At 39.5% G+C, this 18819-nt stretch overlaps 6 protein-coding genes across 6 annotated transcripts; 2 read left to right on the top strand and 4 right to left on the bottom strand.

Annotated features, from left to right (window-relative positions):
• Positions 1-876: 876 nt before the first annotated feature.
• On the top strand, positions 877-1871 carry RHIMIDRAFT_137705 (uncharacterized protein). Its single transcript, XM_023605642.1, has 2 exons — positions 877-1068; positions 1121-1871. The coding sequence occupies exons 1-2, from the start codon at positions 966-968 to the stop codon at positions 1522-1524; spliced, it is 507 nt and encodes a 168-aa protein (XP_023466540.1). The 5' UTR covers positions 877-965; the 3' UTR covers positions 1525-1871.
• Positions 1872-2852: 981 nt separating this feature from the next.
• Positions 2853-4147, top strand: RHIMIDRAFT_237747 (p53-like transcription factor; the record flags this gene model as incomplete). The annotated part of the gene is made up of 4 exons (XM_023608810.1): positions 2853-2992; positions 3047-3082; positions 3136-3297; positions 3346-4147. The coding sequence occupies 4 exons, from the start codon at positions 2853-2855 to the stop codon at positions 4145-4147; spliced, it is 1140 nt and encodes a 379-aa protein (XP_023466541.1).
• A 121-nt stretch (positions 4148-4268) lies between these two features.
• On the bottom strand, positions 4269-7139 carry RHIMIDRAFT_283576 (uncharacterized protein). Its single transcript, XM_023613133.1, has 8 exons — positions 6616-7139; positions 6374-6561; positions 5572-6320; positions 5417-5523; positions 5198-5355; positions 4852-5136; positions 4507-4794; positions 4269-4454 (listed from the first exon to the last, which is right to left on the bottom strand). The coding sequence occupies exons 1-7, from the start codon at positions 6746-6748 to the stop codon at positions 4591-4593; spliced, it is 1824 nt and encodes a 607-aa protein (XP_023466542.1). The 5' UTR covers positions 6749-7139; the 3' UTR covers positions 4269-4454; positions 4507-4590.
• A 4726-nt stretch (positions 7140-11865) lies between these two features.
• On the bottom strand, positions 11866-14047 carry RHIMIDRAFT_283582 (FAD/NAD(P)-binding domain-containing protein). Its single transcript, XM_023613134.1, has 7 exons — positions 13361-14047; positions 13260-13306; positions 13140-13206; positions 13023-13089; positions 12813-12979; positions 12612-12756; positions 11866-12547 (listed from the first exon to the last, which is right to left on the bottom strand). Exons 1-7 carry the CDS (start codon positions 13784-13786, stop codon positions 11925-11927), a joined length of 1542 nt encoding a protein of 513 aa, XP_023466543.1. The 5' UTR covers positions 13787-14047; the 3' UTR covers positions 11866-11924.
• On the bottom strand, positions 14021-15755 carry RHIMIDRAFT_292120 (TIM44 subunit of mitochondria import inner membrane translocase). The gene is made up of 6 exons (XM_023613868.1): positions 15450-15755; positions 14960-15398; positions 14811-14903; positions 14576-14751; positions 14314-14520; positions 14021-14266 (listed from the first exon to the last, which is right to left on the bottom strand). The coding sequence occupies exons 1-6, from the start codon at positions 15669-15671 to the stop codon at positions 14141-14143; spliced, it is 1263 nt and encodes a 420-aa protein (XP_023466544.1). The 5' UTR covers positions 15672-15755; the 3' UTR covers positions 14021-14140.
• Positions 15756-16582: 827 nt separating this feature from the next.
• On the bottom strand, positions 16583-18794 carry RHIMIDRAFT_292121 (p53-like transcription factor; the record flags this gene model as incomplete). The annotated part of the gene is made up of 3 exons (XM_023613869.1): positions 16583-18224; positions 18311-18595; positions 18646-18794. 3 exons carry the CDS (start codon positions 18792-18794, stop codon positions 16886-16888), a joined length of 1773 nt encoding a protein of 590 aa, XP_023466545.1. The 3' UTR covers positions 16583-16885.
• Positions 18795-18819: the final 25 nt, after the last annotated feature.

Genomic DNA, 18819 nt, shown 5'->3' on the forward strand with positions numbered 1-18819 from the left:
TTGGTTTTACGATCAACTAGTGCCAGTAATACTTCTTGAAAAAATGCCTTTGTTACATACTTATTGAAGTCAAATTCACCATCTTTGTTAAATTCTTTGAGAAATATGAACTTTGCAAAAGCAAACCCGTGAGTTACAAGATCATTTACGCTGCAGACAAATTCATTTAGGGTGGCCCTGTAGTTCTCCTTCCAGCCTATACCATTTAACGATGTTTTGATTGTAGTTATACGCCGATATTCTGACTGGGAAAATGTTGTATTGTTGGACTACATTTTAGATAAGTATCATATGAGTATTTTCACAACCGATTTACCTGTTCTGCTTCTACAGACATAGTCAGATTATATATCAAAGTAAACGCTTGAATAGAGTAGATCAATTTTTATGGACTATAGCTTGTTTATGGATGCAACTGTTTGAAAGTAAAAAGAAAAAACAGACATAGATTGTAGGGTAGATAAAAAGAAATATAAAGAGAAGTGTTGTCAGCAAATATATCAACACTGTGATAGGAATGGCCATTTAATTTATTCAAATATATCATCTAAATGTGCTAAACCAATTTGAAAAGGTAGGAATAACTTTATTATATACAAGTATTAACATTTAGAGATTTCACCAGTCTTAAGGCTGAAGACACTATTGCTTATGAGGAAACAGGTAAAAGGGGCCTGTTGCTTGAATCTAGGCTTAAGAAATAGCTCCAGTTTAGTCAAAAAGAGACACTCTTGTACCTCATCTTGTCCAAAAAAGGTAATCAGAGTGTCTAAAAATTACTTTTGATTCGTCCAGAAAAAAATAACACCGTCTAGTTTTAGGGTAAAAACCGGTATCTAGATCAGTGCGCATAAGCACGGGTCGGCCACTCAATATTTTGTTGTACGAAGCTCTACAGCCAACGTCGTTCCTGGGCATTTATTTATTCTTTTTCTTTTTGGTGATTCCAAACCAACTTATCTCTAATGGTGACCACTTTAAAAGTAACAAAAGGTGTTCACCCCGTTGAACTAACCTGTGATGAGCAAGGACTTCGTATCGAAGGCGATTTTAACGCATATCAAAAATGTAACTTGACTATATATAACATCTCATCAGCTTGCTTATTCTCTCTCAAAAGTGAAAAAGAAGATTATATGCTGTTGTATACCCGTTATTCAAGGAAAAGGACCAGACCCAACCTTACTTCCAATAGATCATGAGTACATTCTTTATGCCGAGTACATTCAACGCACCAAGACCATTCAGATCCGTTTTGTATTGCCAGAGGATAGAAGTAACGATGATTCAACAGCTGATTTCTATGAGCTATATTATACTGTGTCTGATGATAAAGCACAAGAAGCTGAAGCATTCTGTGAGACATTGATGGACCATGCTTATGAAGGTGCAAAAGTTCATAAGCGACTCTTGGTGTTGATCAACCCATTTGGAGGACAAGGCAAAGCCAAGGAAATATTCGAGTACCATGTTCGTCCTATATTTCAAGCCGCCAAGTGTGAAGTTACCGTCAAGAGTAGATAACAATGATCTGATGCGGCGCATAATGACTGTATGATTATCTTTTCATACAAATTGTTTGCATGCTACGATTTGTAAGTTTAGACTTTCTTATACCCCTAGAGTAGGAGAGCATCAACTATTTACGGTAAACCTTGATGCCTAACAAGACTGATAAGTTCATTTTTTAGCTCCTTTTAGTTGCTCTAGCGCGACCGGCTTGCATAAGTATAAACCTGCAATGGTCATGATGAGGACTGATAGACTAGACTGCTTTGTTTTCTCCTGAATTATGTCCCACTTTAAATGCTATGATCTGTAGATTATGCTTTATTACATAAAGCAAGACTATAACTGCAATAACTTTTATGCATCATGGACAATAGGACGAGATAGCTTAGGATGACGCAAGTCATAAACGAAGCATTTATTTGAGAGCGTTATACGAAACGACTCTACGTATTTTCCGATTAGCAGATTGACAGCAAGCTTTTTTTTTTTTTTTTACACAGCTTAGTTAAAAAAATAAGAAAAATAAAAAGGAGAGTGGAAAGAGCTCGTAGATGCCAATATAGATCATAAATGAGATGACTCATTGAATGAAAATAAGACATACTTGATCACTCACACAAAAAGATAAACAGCAACTCTAAACCCATCTTTTTTTTTTTTTGCAAAATAACCCGGGTGCCACCGGTATACATCAGAAAAAGGGAAATGCATGAAAAAATCACCAATTCTACAGAAAGTAAACACACGAAAAGCAAATGTGAGGTGGCGCAAATGTGTTACATACGGTCGTACAAAGAAATAGGGCGTACTAAACTTGAATCGCTGGGAAACGTCCAACTTTTTGCTTTATTCATGATACCGCCAAAATATTGCTGTAATATCTACTGTGATCATAGTAACGAAATACCATGAGTATCATGGATAGTATTATTATGGTAACGAACATTTAGATCACTTACATTATCTTAGAATATACTCATTTTTTTGCATGAAGAGTTTCTTTCTCCCCCACCACCCGACTTGATATTTCAATCCCCGTCCTGGCTTAAGCTCGATTCTAAGAAGAAAAAAAAAAGATAAGGAAAAATAGTAAGGTCATTCATGTTGATTTGTGTTGGAGAAGAGGCTTTGATTATCTTTTTATTCTGCATTTAAAGAGAAGGAAAAAAAAGTGAGAAAAAAAGAAAAGGTAGTTTGAAACGGATTATAGTTTTATTTGTTGTACAATGTTATAAACTTGGTTTATTTTATCCCCTGAAATCGCATATAAAAAAAGAGCAAAAAAAAGCTGGCATTTTCCTTTTCTTTTCTTCCCCCTTACTTGAATACGAATGAACACGATGCAACAATCAAAAGAGTGGCAGCATCAGCATCAACAGCAACAACAGCCATTGCCTATGACCCAGCAAACTCCGATGGAGAGCACAAAGCCTGGTCCGTCTTCTTCCCCCAAGTCTGAATCTGATCACTATGGATACTTGTAAGTTACCATGGACACATAATAAATAGAAAGAAGGCTAACTTATTTTATTAGACGTCAATTAAACAATAATTCATCCAATCGTTATGAGTAAAATATGATAAGGATGCCGCAGTAATTGCTTTACTGAATTATAAATATAGACAAACCATCATGGCTCGCTCTCAGCCTTCAACACCTCATCCTTATCCAATGACTCAGATGATAAAAAGCACTAGATCTCATTTCAATACACAAGAGTGCAGTCCAAGATTCTTACCCACAAAATCAATGGCAAACTTGTTATTATCAGATAAATCCACATTGTAATATAAAAAAAGAGTTAAAATCACAGGTCCTAATCATCTTTTTAGATCTCCCATCCAGATACAAGCCAAGATGGATCGCGGCTTTTTCTTGGCTGATGATGAATGGACCTGCTATCGACGAAACTATTTCCAAGTCAGTGCAGTCTTTTCACTCGCTTCTTATCCAGAGGTATACTATGTTCAAACTCATCGTGGTCCACAGTATGTTCAGCGTTTCTTGATCGGTCTTTCTGCCCGTGTGGCCAACAGTGATCGTGATATAGAGCTCGTACAGCAAACTCCAAAACGCGACAAAGGCCCTCAATATAACCCGACGCCCAAACCCGTTGTTCCTGGCGGCTACCTATCTTCAGGCAATTCACAACACGAAGCTCATCCTCAACAAACCATTGCTACCTTTGAGCGACTTCAATTCAAATCGGCAACCGCTAATAACGGCAAGCGAAGAGCAGCACAGCAATACTTTGTATGCGTTGTCAGTCTATACGCTGAAACAAAGGACCAGCAAGAACTGATTCAGATAGCCAGTTGTCAGTCTGTGCCCTTGGTCGTACGAGGCAGAAGTCCTGGACATTATGCGGACACAGCCAAAACATCGTCATCTCCTGTAACGCCTGTCATGCAAGTGAACGACAGCTACTACTACTATCATCCAGTACCCTATTATCCATGCGAGGAATCACCCTCGACTACAAAATTGCCTTATGAACCATATGATTGGCAAAGGGCTAGATATAATAGCACTTCTTCTTCTGGATCTTCTTCAGTTACTTCTCCTCATCAACCATCCCAGGAATCTTATTTTCCTGCTCCACCTCATCCTCTTGCTAACGTAAAGCAAGAATAAGTAAAAGTGTAAAACAAAAAGTTTGTGTTTTTATTATATATTATTGCCCTGTTTGTGTGTTATAATTAAATGCTATGCTACAAAATTATTATTATTACTATTGTCATTATGTACAGTGTCTGTTGTTGTTGTTGTTATTGTTGTATTAGATGTAGTTGTGTCCATAAAGTTCTTTTCAATCATGTCTTTGACTTGATCAAGAAATGCTGTTTCTTGTTCTTCATGAATAAATAAATGAGCCCTTAGCGAATACAGCAGTTTCTCCAATCTTGTCGAGTCCCCAAACGATGATGCCATGTCCATTTTACTATTCATAGTCATTTCATTATTCACATGAAAAAAATAAATAAATAACTTACTGTTCATAATCTTTGTACTCTTGAATGAGCTCCTCAAATTGATCAAGAATGGAAGGCGATACTTGTTCACACTGCTCTACTCGTCTACGACAAGCATAAGGTACCCCTACAACAGATGTCAAAATGATTATTGCACAACAGACACGACTTACTGTAAGAGTGAGTTTCATTCCACTGTGTACTGATGTGCAAGTATTGAAACTGAGAGTGATCGCTTTGTATCTCTGCGTTATAAGGTGTGACGATGACACCAATAAATGGTTCATCACCTGCTTCTCTAAACAGCGTCTGTCCTTATTTTTAGCAAGAGATCAACAGTGTAACGAAGCTTATTTTGTTGTGTACCTGATAAGACGTTTGATTCTCTATATCTCTTATACTCGGATGAGGTTCGAAAGTAGGATGTGAATGATACCAGCCGACGACGTTATATCCTTGTTCTGCAAACACTTCACGTGCTTTCATTTCAGATTCAGGATCCATTTCACATTGTATGCCTGTGCTTGTACTCTTGCAAGGGAAGACGCTCTTGACCTGTAATATCTTGGTATTTTCCTTTTTAATAAAGTTACCACCTAATAAGCCAATGATTTCCGTATGAGCCAGATGAGCATGAAAATCCATGACGAGCTACAAATATGAAAATGTCAATACATGTCACTTTGAAGCATATGTATATATCACACCGTACCAGGGCCTCACTAACAATCTCTACTTCAAAGGGCGCTGGAAACAATTCATTATAATGGGATGTAGGTACAAGTCTAAAGGGATCATAACCTCTATTAAAATCATCACCGCCATAATAATGCTGATGAAACGATCTTTTTACTCTTTTTGACTTTGTGCCTGTTCAATCATGTTATATATATATATATATATATACTTCGACAAGATACCAATCGTTTACCATTACTGTCTGTCTCTACTTGAACGCCATGTTCAATCACTCGTCCTTCCAATTCTCTCGGATCCACCCATTCTCCACGCTCATTTCTTACTTTTCTTTTTCTTGGTCTTTATAATAAAGTGAGTCATTAGATAAACGGATTGCTAATTATTTACCCATCATAATTTATAACAAGATCAGCAGCATCTAATGTATCCTCTTCGACAATGACTTCACGTGGCACACGCCTAGGAGGTCTAGGTGCATTTGTGATACAGTCCACGTTTATTGCACCCACGCTTTCTAAATAAGAATGAACTCGACCGATAGCATTGACATCACCGCAGTCCTTGAGTCCTTTTCGAGCAGAGGTCTTGGTCAAGTACCTTGGCTTGCACTGGTTCCAACAATCGAGCATATGATTACGAATACGTAAATAACGGTCGGGTGTCTTGGCATGCTTATTTTGAAACCACTCTGGGTTCTGTTTCTTCTCTTCTTCAGATACGAAATGTCTGTCAAAATGGGAAATGCTCACATGGGTATCATTATCGGGTATATCTATTTCCCTCTCTAACGTATCAAGCTTGATCTCTTTTCCATCTTGCTCAGCTGTAACCTCTTCCTCCTCCTCCTCCCCCTTCATGTCATCATTCTGCATGAGTGTAATATCATCGAGTTGTTTGTCGTTATTATCTTGAACAAGGTCTCCAATGTCGAGATCATCATCACCATCTTCGTTCACTGTGGCAGTATCCATGGTTACGTCTGCTGTGGTTGTACCAACTGTGTTTGTAGAATTCACAGGCAAGGTTGTATCTGATGTATTATCAGCATCATCAGCAGTAATCATCTCGGTCTCTGATTCTGTGTTTGTTTGTTTAGAGATTTCTTTAGATTCTTCCCTTTTTTGTTTACTTGGCGTCTATTAGCCGTGTGTATTAATAACAAATTACGACATGGATTGAATAGACTTGCCTTAATCTTGTCTACCAAGAGTAAATGTCTTGCATGATTTTTACATTGTAAACGGTTTCTTGTTCCTACATGTTCTGCGATTGGCTTCCAATTGCCATATCCAAATATATCTAATGCCTCTTTCAATCTATCATCTTCTTCCTTATTCCATCTAGTTTTGTGAGAGGGTAGTGCAGCAGATGATATATCTAATAATGGAAGATTGAGTGAATATGATAGAGACCTTTTTTTTAAAGTCTAACCTTTTGTCTTTTTAGGATAGTCTGAATCGTAATTTTTTGTTGTCTTATTAAAGAAATAGTATTCTTCCTCAGCAAGCATTTGTTCGATCAATTGGCGTGAATCTTTATCCATATCTTGATCTTCTATCATCATGGTTGGTTGACTACTACCGTTACTATTGCCACTACTATTATTACATAAGTCATCAGTTCATAAACACGCGCATGTCTCTCTCTTGCTCTATTTTTATGTCTTTATATTATTGTTTGAGATACTTACTCTATTAACTCTTGCTTTTCATCTTCGCCAATATCAATAATCTCTTCCTCTTCTTCATGCATTGAGTAATGAACAAAAAAATTTTTTTCCGTGCTGTGTGTGTGTGTGTGCGTACTTAATATCATAATAAAACGAGAAATTTAAACTCATACTGGAGTGTTTTTATTGGCTAATGTAATGTATATGCTATTGAAGGACACTGTTTTGTTATTTTTACATTGTAACATCAAAGTATCTCCTTTGTTGCTAGATGACATTAGTGGAGAGATCTTTGGCAAGCAATCTATCTTTAAAGCAATACTAGGAGCACGCGTAAATGCTCTTGCAAAATATAAAAAGCTGTCTGTGTGACTTTAAATTTCTGTTATGAAATCTGTCTTTAGCTTAAACTAAATCAAATATATCTAGCCAAAAAATAATTTACATAGATCTACTCCTATAGACAAGCTGCTCATGTCTTTCTAGCCCACTTTCATCTTACACTCTAACAAAACAAAAACCAGAGTGACTGCTTATCGATACCACTCTTCTACTGTCTCTCCTTCTTCAACTCCGATTCAGTGCTGTGTACACCATATGCATAAGTGTTTCAATATTATTAAACATGAAAGTAGTGCAGATCATCCAGTGAAACCTTAGCTTGTGTTCTGTATATGTACTGTTAATTGTATACAAGGTTGAATGTAAGCAAGTGCTTAGTTTTGTAGCACTTGTTGTATGATATCATGTGTGAGAATACAAGAGAAACCAAGTGATTAATTTCCTATTTATGTGCAAAATGTTCTCTTTTTGTCCATTGGTCGCAACACTTGTTTCTTTTAACCGTGGATCCGTTTCATATCTCTTTTTCTCTCTCTCTTTTTTTTCGTTCTTTTTCTTTTTCTGTAAAACAAGATGGCAGAAGATAGGGAAGTGAATGTAGAAAAGCATGCACCGAATCAAGAATTGCCTGCAATTCAGCAATTGACTGTAGAAGAACTGTATGATAAAGACAAGTACGATCTGTCTACAATGGAACCTGGTGACGTTTTTGTTCTCTTGCAGTAAGTTGATCTTCATTTTCCTTAAAGGAAATCTAATGCACTTTTAGAACTTCAACAGATGGTCTGTCATCAGAAGAGGCGGCTCGCCGTGTCGAAAAGTTTGGTTACAATCGATTGGAACACAAAGAGATCAATCCTATCCTCCAATTCCTTGGCTTCATGTGGAACCCACTCTCTTGGGTAATGGAAGCAGCTGCTATCGTGGCTATTGCTGTCTCAAACGGAGGAGGCAGGCCGCCAGACTGGGAAGATTTTATCGGTATCGTTCTCTTGTTGCTCGCTAATTCAGTCATTGGTTTCTTGGAAGAACGACAGGCGGGTAATGCTGTCAAAGCTCTCATGGAGTCCTTGGCCCCCGAATGCAAGGTCAAACGAGATGGTGAGTGGAAAACGCTGGAAGCAGCCGAACTGGTACCTGGTGATATTATCAGTATCAAGCTGGGTGATGTGGTCCCTGCCGATGGCCGTTTAGTGTCTGCTCATGGTGCGGTCTCAATCGACCAGGCTGCGCTCACAGGCGAATCATTGCCCGTAGGCAAGGAGGCCGGTGACGAAATCTTTTCTGGTTCCACTGTCAAACAAGGTGAAGCCGAGGCGGTCGTGATTGGTACAGGTCTGAACACTTTCTTTGGTCGTGCTGCTAAGCTGGTTGGTGATGCAGGCGATGAAACTGGGCACTTGCAAAGCATCCTGGCCAAGATTGGTAACTTTTGTCTCTGCAGTATTGGTCTTTTTGTGGTCCTTGAAATCCTTGTGATGTATCCTCGTTATCACTATGCTTATCGTGATGGTATCGATAACATCTTGGTTCTCTTGATCGGTGGTATTCCTATTGCCATGCCTACCGTTCTCTCGGTCACATTGGCTATCGGTGCTAAGCAGTTGGCCGAACACAAAGCCATTGTCACTCGTATCACAGCTATTGAAGAAATGGCAGCCGTGACAATCCTCTGTTCTGACAAGACCGGTACACTCACACTCAATAAATTAATTGTTGACAAGCCCACCATCAAGACCTACGCTGAATTTGATGCTGATGCTATCCTACAGATCTCTGCTTATGCCTCTCGCACAGAGAATCAAGATGCTATCGATTTCTGCATCGTCAATTCTCTTGCTGAACCCAAGATGGCACGCCAAGGCATCGAAGAACTTGCTTTCGAACCCTTCAATCCGACCATCAAGCGTACTGAAATTACCTATCGTAAGGATGGCAAGGTTTACCGCGCAACCAAGGGTATGTCCCATTTCATTCTGGATCTTTGCACACGTGACAAGACAGAAGAACAAATTCAAGCCTTGAACGATGACGTAGATGAATTTGCTCGTCGTGGTCTACGTGCTCTTGCTGTAGCTATTGAAGACGATATTCAAGGGCAAGACGTGGACGCCCAAGGCTCTGGATTCCGTCTGATTGGCTTACTTCCTATTTACGACCCACCTCGTTCTGATACAAAAGAAACCATTGACCGTGCGATTGCCCTAGGTGTACAAGTCAAAATGATCACTGGTGACCAGCTAGCCATTGCCAAGGAAACAGGTCGTCGATTGGGTATGGGTGACAACATGTATCTCTCTAAGACGCTCAAGGATGGCCCTCCAGCAGGATCAGGATACAGTACTGTCGACGAACTTGTTCTTCACGCTGACGGCTTTGCAGGTGTCTACCCCGAACACAAGTACGAGATTGTCCAACGCTTGCAAGCCATGGGTCATATGACAGCCATGACAGGTGACGGTGTGAATGATGCACCTGCCCTTTCCAAGTCTAACGTGGGTATCGCTGTTGCCGATGCCTCCGACGCTGCACGCTCTGCTGCCGACATTGTTCTAACCGAACCTGGTCTCTCTGTGATCATTGAGGCCTTGATCCACTCACGTCAGATCTTTCAACGTATGCGTAACTACTCAATCTATACTTGCTCAGTTACCATTCGTGTGGTTGTCGGATTTGCTATTATGGTCTTTGCCTTCCAATTCAACTTTCCACCTTTCATGGTTTTGATCTTGGCCATTCTGAACGACGGTACGATCATGACCATCTCCACTGACCGTGTACGTCCATCGCCTCATCCAGATCAATGGAACCTATTTGAAATCTTTTGCTACGCCATCGTGTACGGCCTCTATCTCGCAGCCTCAACCATTGCCTTTTATGCTGTCGCCTTCAAGACTTCCTTCTTCCAGACTCATTTTGGCCGCCAAACCTTCACCGATGCCAATGATGGTGTGCTTCACTCAGTCATCTACCTTCAAGTGTCCACCATCTCTCAGGGCCTCATCTTTGTCACTCGATCCCAAGGCTGGTTTTTCCTTGAGCGACCCTCAGTCTTGCTCATGTGTGCCTTTGTCGTTGCTCAACTCGTGGCCACCTTTATCTCCGTCTATGCCAACTGGGGATTCACTCATCTCAGCGGATGTGGATGGGAATGGGCAGGTATTGCCTGGGTTTGGAACTTTGTTTGGTTTGCTCCTTTGGACTTGATTAAGTTTGCTATGCAGCGCGTATTCAAGCCCAAGCCCGTGGCTCCTTTGGAAGCTGGCAAACAGCCATCCAGAAGATCCTCTGGTGCTTCTGGTTCAGCGCGATACTACGCTAATCGTACTCAATCACTTCGCGCACTTTCTCGACCAAGAAATTTCGGACAACGTCTACTTGGGCTTAACAAGAAGATGTCTATGGAACCGAATGAAATGCGTCGATTCTCATCTGCACAGGTAAAAAAAAAATTTTTTTTGTTTGTATGTAGTATTAACGTCGTCTTAGACAAACCACGCTGCTCAAATCCTTAGTGGTCAACAACAGCAACAACAGCCACAGCAGCCACAACACTAGAGCATATATATATATATATTTCATGAAATAAACTAATAAAACTGTCTTTAATTTATCTTAAACTGTCCTACAAACAAACAAATAATGCAACATAAACCCCCTTTTTTGTCCTGCTTTGTGTTACACTTGTAGAAATAGTAATGCGCTAAGGCATTATTACAAAATCGAATGATTTTTGGGTTTAAATGAAGAGAGAGAGGGGCTTAAATGTTTATTAGTAAAAAAAAAAAAAATAAAAAGTCTATAATAAAAAGTGGGGGCTCTATACAACAATTATACATGATCATAAAAGAGAAAAGGTAAAAGGAAAGGATCGGGTCTAAAGAAAAAAAAAAGATCATCTTATAATAATGAATCATACCATAAATATATATAAAAAACAAGGTGATTCTTTAAACTTGATGTATTATCGAAGAGAAGGAAGGGCTCTTGGCAAGTTTCACACCTTGACTATTGTTGCAAAAAGATAATGACTTGAAAGATGTCGTCAAGCTGGCTCTTCTCTTGGGCGGTGGAGATAATTTAAAATCTTGATCGTATGTCATTAGTTGTTCTTCCACTGGAGGTTCTCTCTTGGCAGGACTACTGGAGGAAGGTCGAGGAGAACTTGGTTCTTGATCAAACAGTGTGATATCTTCACCGCCATAAGTAAAATGTTCAAAGAGTAAGCCTTCAAGTGACCTCAGCTGGTGTTGCTTTTCATCTTCTTGCACTGAGCTCAAACTTTCGGGACTTGTCGGTCGCGAGTACCTGAGTGAGCTATCACTTGTACCTCGACTCAATCGAGATCTGTAGTCAACAGACATCTGATGTGAGCTATTGCTGTGTCGCAGTAGACTACTACTTATGCTATTATTCACACCAGGACGTGGTGATGACGACAATCCAGAGCAACGTGGGGCAACGGAATTGTAAAATGTTCGTGATACGTTGTACTGGGATCTGGCACGAGCATGCTGTAACGGATGCTTTTGCGGTAAATCAAGTTTACGAGGGAATTTGCCAAGGACCTGTGACGAGTTGATCGAACCTTGTCCTTGAACGATACGCAAGAATTGTTGTTCATCAAAATACTTTAGAGCAGCCCATGAAGGATTGAGGAAAGAAAACTTTTTCTTGATCATGTTTAAATTTTCTATATAAAGAAGTTGGTCCTTTTGTCTCTTTTTTTCTAATAATACTTACGTTTTCCAATACCGCCATGCTCTAGCATACCATGCAAGGGCTTTTCAGGTGCAGGTAAAGTGCCCTTTGTGCCTTGCTTTAAAGGAGTCTTACCCTTGACAAGACGACAGATATTACGTGCAATGCACACACCGGAGATAGTCGCCGCATAACCTGTCTTTTCTTCAACTACGTTTGTCACATCACCACCTGCAAAGATATGCTCATACTTCCAATGATCAATCTGAAGCGTGGGTTTCACGCGAATACGGCCCCAGGTGTCCAAACAGTCATCAAGAGAACTGTCAATCGTACTGCTCGCGAATAAGGCCGTATTGGGACGTGTACCTGTCGCAAAAAACACCTTGTCGTACCCACTGTAGATACGTCCGCTTGATCCCAAGTAGACATTGTCACCCGTCGAGTCAAAGTCAATGATCTTTTCATTGCATACAACTTCCACACCAAGTTCTTCAAGGTACTTGCGTGCCATATTCTGTTGACGTGGGTCGCTACGGTTGACCACATTAGAATGGGAATCTATAAGGGTAACATGCTTTTTGGGGTAAGCGCCAGGGAAGGTCTGTTGGGATATCTCGGAAGCTAATTCACAGCCAACAAGCCCGCCGCCTAAATAAACAAATAATAAGAAAGGTGTAACAAACAGAGAGAGAGAGAGTTTTGGGTTTTTTACCGATGATGAGCACGCGGCGTGCCTTGAGTAGCTCAAGATAGGATTCTTCCAAGCCCGACATACGATAGAGAGAGGAGGTATCTGAAGATTTAAGCTGAGATGAATAAGAGCTTCCTGTGGCAATAACGAGATAGTCAAAAGTAATCTAATTATAATTCAATTAAACACATGAGAACACACATATGTATTTTTAATAATTACCAATTCATTATTCACTTTGACGCTCTTTCCATCATCACAGAGTTCTTCTGCATATCCAATGATCACTCGACCATTCTTGACATAGGCGTCATGTCGCACTCGAAGTGAGCTACTTTGGTCTGGATTGACAATCTTTTTGACAATACCAGGGGTGTATTCAAATGAATCTATATGATGGTTAATAATAGCCGAGAAAGTATTCCCATTTACCTTTTGTATCAATTAACGTCACATAAAAACGTGGCATCTGATCTAAAATTGAAGCGACAGTAAAGCCCTGAAAGAAGAAATAAGTATAACAGAAACTCAGTTTATTAAGTATATTACCGTAAATCCACCACCGACGACGACCACACGCACTTGATCATGTTTAATCATCGCTGGACTGATATTACTGAAATAAGGTTAATAGCAAACCCTTAGTGGCAACAAGTTCGTGTCACTTACCCGATTGGTACTTCCATTGTTTCGATAAACTCTGCCAATTTCTGTTTCTATGGAAGCAAGTCAATATAAAATATAAATACACAAATATATTAAACTTTTACAAGCATATCCATCACTTGTGCTTCTGTTTCTTGCAAGATAGTGACTGCATCTACACGATCGACAATAGCCCATTGAAGTGCCTGTATGTCTTGTCTGACCTTGTCTTGCGTTGTTACGTTCAATTCGAGTGGTGAACCCTTGGCTAAAAAGTTTTTATAGATTCTATGAAGGGATGCTTCCACTGCTTTTGGTGACTCCTCATGCTTTAACTGTGTCATGGCTTCAATGAATAATAAATTTTCATGAGACCAAGTCTGTCTGAGGAAACATTCGAATGCACATAATAGCTTTGGATTAGAAAGTACTTGGTGTAGAGTATAGTTATTTGAACAAGTTGATGCACCGTCGTTTAATATAGTGGATGATGATGATGATTCTGTATTGATAGATGATGATGATGAAGATGACAATGAATGCTGCGACATTATATAAAGAGGAAAGAAAGGAGTGGGGAAGGAATCTGTCAAGGATAAAAATAAGGTGGTATCTTTATATACTATTATTCTTTTTGCTTCTGTGGAGATGATAGAAACCCCGCTGTCGGAATCAAACTCATTTTTCAAGCAAAAAAAATATAATAATGCTAGGATGATATAGACGGACAACTTTTTCATTGAACTCAAATCGCATGATTATTTTAACCAATCGGATAACTCATTGTGCTACAAATCCATTTATAGGTTTACCCCCATTGTTGTTTATAATTTCATTTTATAAGCGTGTCATATGAAAAAAATAGATACTCGCTTATGTAATAATTCTATCTCTATATGTACATTTTACCAAACAGGTCTAGAGTCATGCTTGGCCATATCAATAATTCGCCATCCGTTCGTCACGGGGTTTTGAAGATCTTCTGGTTCCTTGGTTAATACACAAGCATACGTGACTTGTTCGATTAAATCCTATTGACGTGTAAGATCACCTGTTATTATATTTTGTCATTTCTTACCTCTTTGCCATAAGCTATTTCACCAGTTCTGGCATTACGGAATACAATGATCTCTTGTGTACGGAAAGATAAGACAAGGACAGGTACATCATTTTCTAAAATCTTGGCTGCAACCAATTCAATATCACGTAAATCTTGAATCTTGCAGTCACTAATTAATCCTTGTTGTACTTGAGCTTGGATCACAGCTGTCAAGACATTGTATGTCTATATAGATATACAGTAAATTATTTGATACTAAACTACATACTAGATATCTTACTGCTTCTGAGCACCAGAGCTTCAATGTATCTACATCACCCTTCAAATAAGCTTCCATCAATTCAGGAACAATATATGTACGAGCATCGACCATGAACTTGTCCATGTTGAAAGTAGGATCAATCATTTGGAAAGCACGAATGGCCTGTGCTTGATCTGATTCTTCAAAAATGGAACCTAAAGGAAAAATCAATGGATCAGTATCGTTTTCTCTCTTTTTCGTCTGATGCACTTACCAAATGCATCTGAAACACGATCAGTGAATGCACGCGTATAGGAAATAAACAAATTATCGGATTCCTCATAATTCTTTCTTGCTCTAAAGATACCTATACAACAGCAATATGTGAGCATCGTTTTTTTTAAATCTGTATTTAATAATTACCTTGCATGATAGGACTCTCTTCCTTAAACTTTGACCAACTCTCTTTCCATTTAGAATCCTTATGAAGTACCATATGTGCACCAGCCTCAGGATTCTCGGCCACTGTCTTTTGTGTCGTCTGTTGTGTCTTTTGTGCTTCTTCACGCATCTTTCTTCTCGTTTCCTTATCAACAAAACCAGTATATCTACCACTCTCATCCTTTATGACCGTCTTGAACGAATCCGAAATCTTTTCGACCGTAGGGCTCTTCTTCAAGGGCTCAGCCGTCTTGTTGATCGATTCGGCGGCTTTCTTGATTTTTTCAGATGTGTCCTTGGCAAACTCGGTTTCGGCTGCCTTCTTGAAAGATTCATTGACTTGAGAGCCTACCTTTTCGGCAGCTTTGCTAATCTTTTCTGTTGCTTGCTTTAATCGTTCAGACTGAGCTGATTGCTGTGCCTAAATGCATATGTGTCAACATTTTGTTCATTGTATATTCATTAAACATACCTTGGCCTTTTCAAGCATCTCTTTGGCTTTCTTCAAAGCATCGCTTTCAGTCAAACGACCTGATTCGTCCTGCAGTGTCTTGATATCCTTGTCTTTTTTGATTTGTTCTTTTAAAGTATCCATAAACACCTTGAATGGTGAGCTGTAGTGACGAACAGATCCACGTACAGGACGGACGATGATGTGTCGATTAGCGGCAGTAGACAGTAAGGCTCTATACATTGCTCTTTTCTTTTTTTTCCCACACGGAAATATAAAATAAAGAAAAAAAAAGTGTATGTGTGTGGTTTGCTCTGTGGCTTACTGAAGGAAACAAAGCGACAGATAATCGAGGAGGGATCCTGGCCTCAATTCATCTCCGATAAATTTCTATTGGTTATTTAATTCGCAGCAACAAGAAAGTAAAAAATGCAGGCACAGTTGTTTGTTTTTTGACGGAGTTCAACTTTGCGGCTTTATGAAAAGAGAGAGAGGGCAACACCAAATGTGTTTCAATTTCGGAAGATGCTCAGAAAGGAATTTCCATAGCAACAACATCGACTGATGTATAGGATGAGAAAAAGAAGCAGAAAAAAGTAGAATGAAACCTTTCTTATTTTTTGTATTCGGAATAGAGTAAATTACATTTATTTTATTTGAAATGGTTTACAAGTCAGAAAAAAAGTCTTCATGCTCCCTTTTATGCTTAACTTTCACGCTTGACAGGATACACAGTATCTTTTCTTAGTTTCTTTAAAGAGATTTTTCAAGATCAGATCGATCTTCTAAAAAAAGAATGCCTTCTCTAACGAAAGAGGGGCTATGTCAAGTATATCTCTTCTAATGAAATTTTTCTAAAGTTCCACAGAGCCTATGTACCTAAACAAGTGTAAGATTAGCTTATACAAGAGACGCTGATTTCTGATCGTATTGCCAATACATATACAGTCAAAGAGAATATCCAAGATGTAGATGAAAGTGAATATGATGATGATTAAGCAACTTTTGCGCATTATGGCCCTTGTGCATGTGCATGCTCTAGAGGGAATAATTATTGTTAAATATGCTACACAAATCTAGGTTCAGTTTTACACCAGTTTCACGAATGTCTATCATCTTTAACTGTTCAACCACAAAAAAAAAAAGAAATGGTTCTTTTTATATACATGTCAACATGGCCATCATGAATGTATATCCTGTTTATATAATACAATATTTACTATATATTTTTATGAAAAGAGAGCTCTATTAAACATTTGTACACTTTCCCCAGTACGACTTTACTTTTCCAAGCTTGAGATTTATTACTTTATATAGTGATTATTGCATTTTTAAAACCAACATGTTACTCTATGTCACACCCCATTAGCATAAATGTTTTAAAATATGGAAGGGTTGCACCAGATTAAGTACATTAAATAAAACAACTATTTTATTTTCATTTTTGCAGTAACTTTTTAATTTGACGACGAATGGTTTTGTTGCATGTAGTGCTTATTGTCCGATGTGATTGAACGTCCAGCGTCAAGAGAACTATCCAAAGCTGAGAAGGTTGGAGGAGGGTTATTATTATTATTAATGCTACTACTACTACTGCTGCTGCTGTTGTTATTATTATTACTATTGTTATTATTGTTGCTCGCTGAGTTATTACTATGAGGATTCGTGTTACTGCTATTGTTATGCTGTGAGCGTAAATAACCGTAATCATGAACACTTGTAGAGTGGCTGTATCTTTCAGGTTCTTTGCTATCCCAATAAGGCTTGTTCTCTTGTTGATAAACATCATTACCCTGAGGATGATCAACCGGGTTAGACTGGTTACTGTAATATCCCTCTTGTTGATGATGGTTTGGGTGCACAGACGAATAAGGGTGCATGACGTATCCGCTACGATGAGCTGGTTCATCTTCATTTCTATTTGTCATAGGGCCTCCCATCGGAGGATGAGGTGGGGGTGTATTCAGCACGGGGTTATAACCGACTAGGTAAGGGTATCCTCCACTCTGCTGAGGGTGGTAAGAAGAATAGGGGTAATCGTTGGGCATGCCGTATCTCGACGATGGTTGCTGTTGCTGTTGTTGTTGTTGCTGTTGAACATACCTTTCGTCGGGTATTGGTCCATTAGCACCTGAAGGAGGAGTGACGATGGTAGAACTTGTACTACCCGCGACGCCTTGACCAACATTGAAAGCAGGTGGCATGGGCGAAGGTATGCCAGCGTCCATGCTTCGGTATCTTGTATGGGAATCAGCATAATGACCAGGACTTCGACCACGAACAACCAAAGGAGCCGAGACACAATGAGCAACTTTAAAAGTCTTGCCTGTGGAAGTATTAGCCCAGAGCTCAATCATGATCTCGTAATACTGCTGAGCCGCTCGTCGTTTGCCATTATTGGCAGTTGCCGTCTTGAACTGCATGCGTTCAAAAGTAACAATATTGTGGTTCGAGCCAACAGAGGCCAGATGAAGGTTTCCACCTGCACTCACAACACGCGGCTCCGGCACCATCTGTGGACCCTTATCTCGCTTGGGTGTGTGCTGAACGAGTTCAATTTTTTTATCACTGCCTGACACATGAGCACTGACGCCAATTGAGAAGAAATCAACTTGATGAATCTCTTGGTTCTCTGTTCGTAACAGACACGGTACTTCAGGCCCCTGAAGCATGTAATTCGTACCATGCACGTCAAAAGTGGCACTCACTTGAAAATAATTGCGACGGTAGCAGGTCCAGTCTTGATCTGCTCGGAAAAATCCACGATCCATCTTTGCATGGATTTGAACTTGATATCTAATACAGTTGGATTACACAAAAATTAGTGTCAATATTACACAGAGAAAATTTACAACAAAAAAAATTTTGCGTTGTTTTCTTACCCGTTCGATTGATCGATATTCCACAGCTCGAGTTCTTGCTTTGTCGTACTGAATGAAGGCCCCGTTTCAAACGAGAACATCGAAGTCTCGGTTCTACGACGTCTTAGCGATGGGTTACCACCTCCGGGATAAGGGTTTGAGTGAAAGGTGGTCGTTGTGAAACTTGCTGGTCTTGAAGGAAGCGGCGGTCTTCGTCGAATGAGGTCAGGGGCGGCCGTAAGCTTATCAGGAGGTGGGCTTATAATGTCAGGTCGTGGTGTGTTGGGCTGAGAACTTGACATTAACCTTTACTTGATATCAGTCATCTCTAAAAAAGTACAGAAAAAAAAACTTACCCAGACATTGCAGGTTGCTGACTGGACATGCCAGGAAGCGCGGCCGAAGTTGGGTGTTGAGGGTAGTCGTTGCTATAGGGATAGCTAGTTTGTAAAGGCATATAATTACGAGGTGTTTCTGGGGGAGAAGTCCATTTATTCTCTTGCATATCCCTTTTTCTTTTAAAGTTACCA

The sequence above is a fragment of the Rhizopus microsporus genome, assembly GCF_002708625.1.
Source record: "Rhizopus microsporus ATCC 52813 unplaced genomic scaffold scaffold_8, whole genome shotgun sequence".
NCBI classification, from domain to species: domain Eukaryota; kingdom Fungi; phylum Mucoromycota; class Mucoromycetes; order Mucorales; family Rhizopodaceae; genus Rhizopus; species Rhizopus microsporus.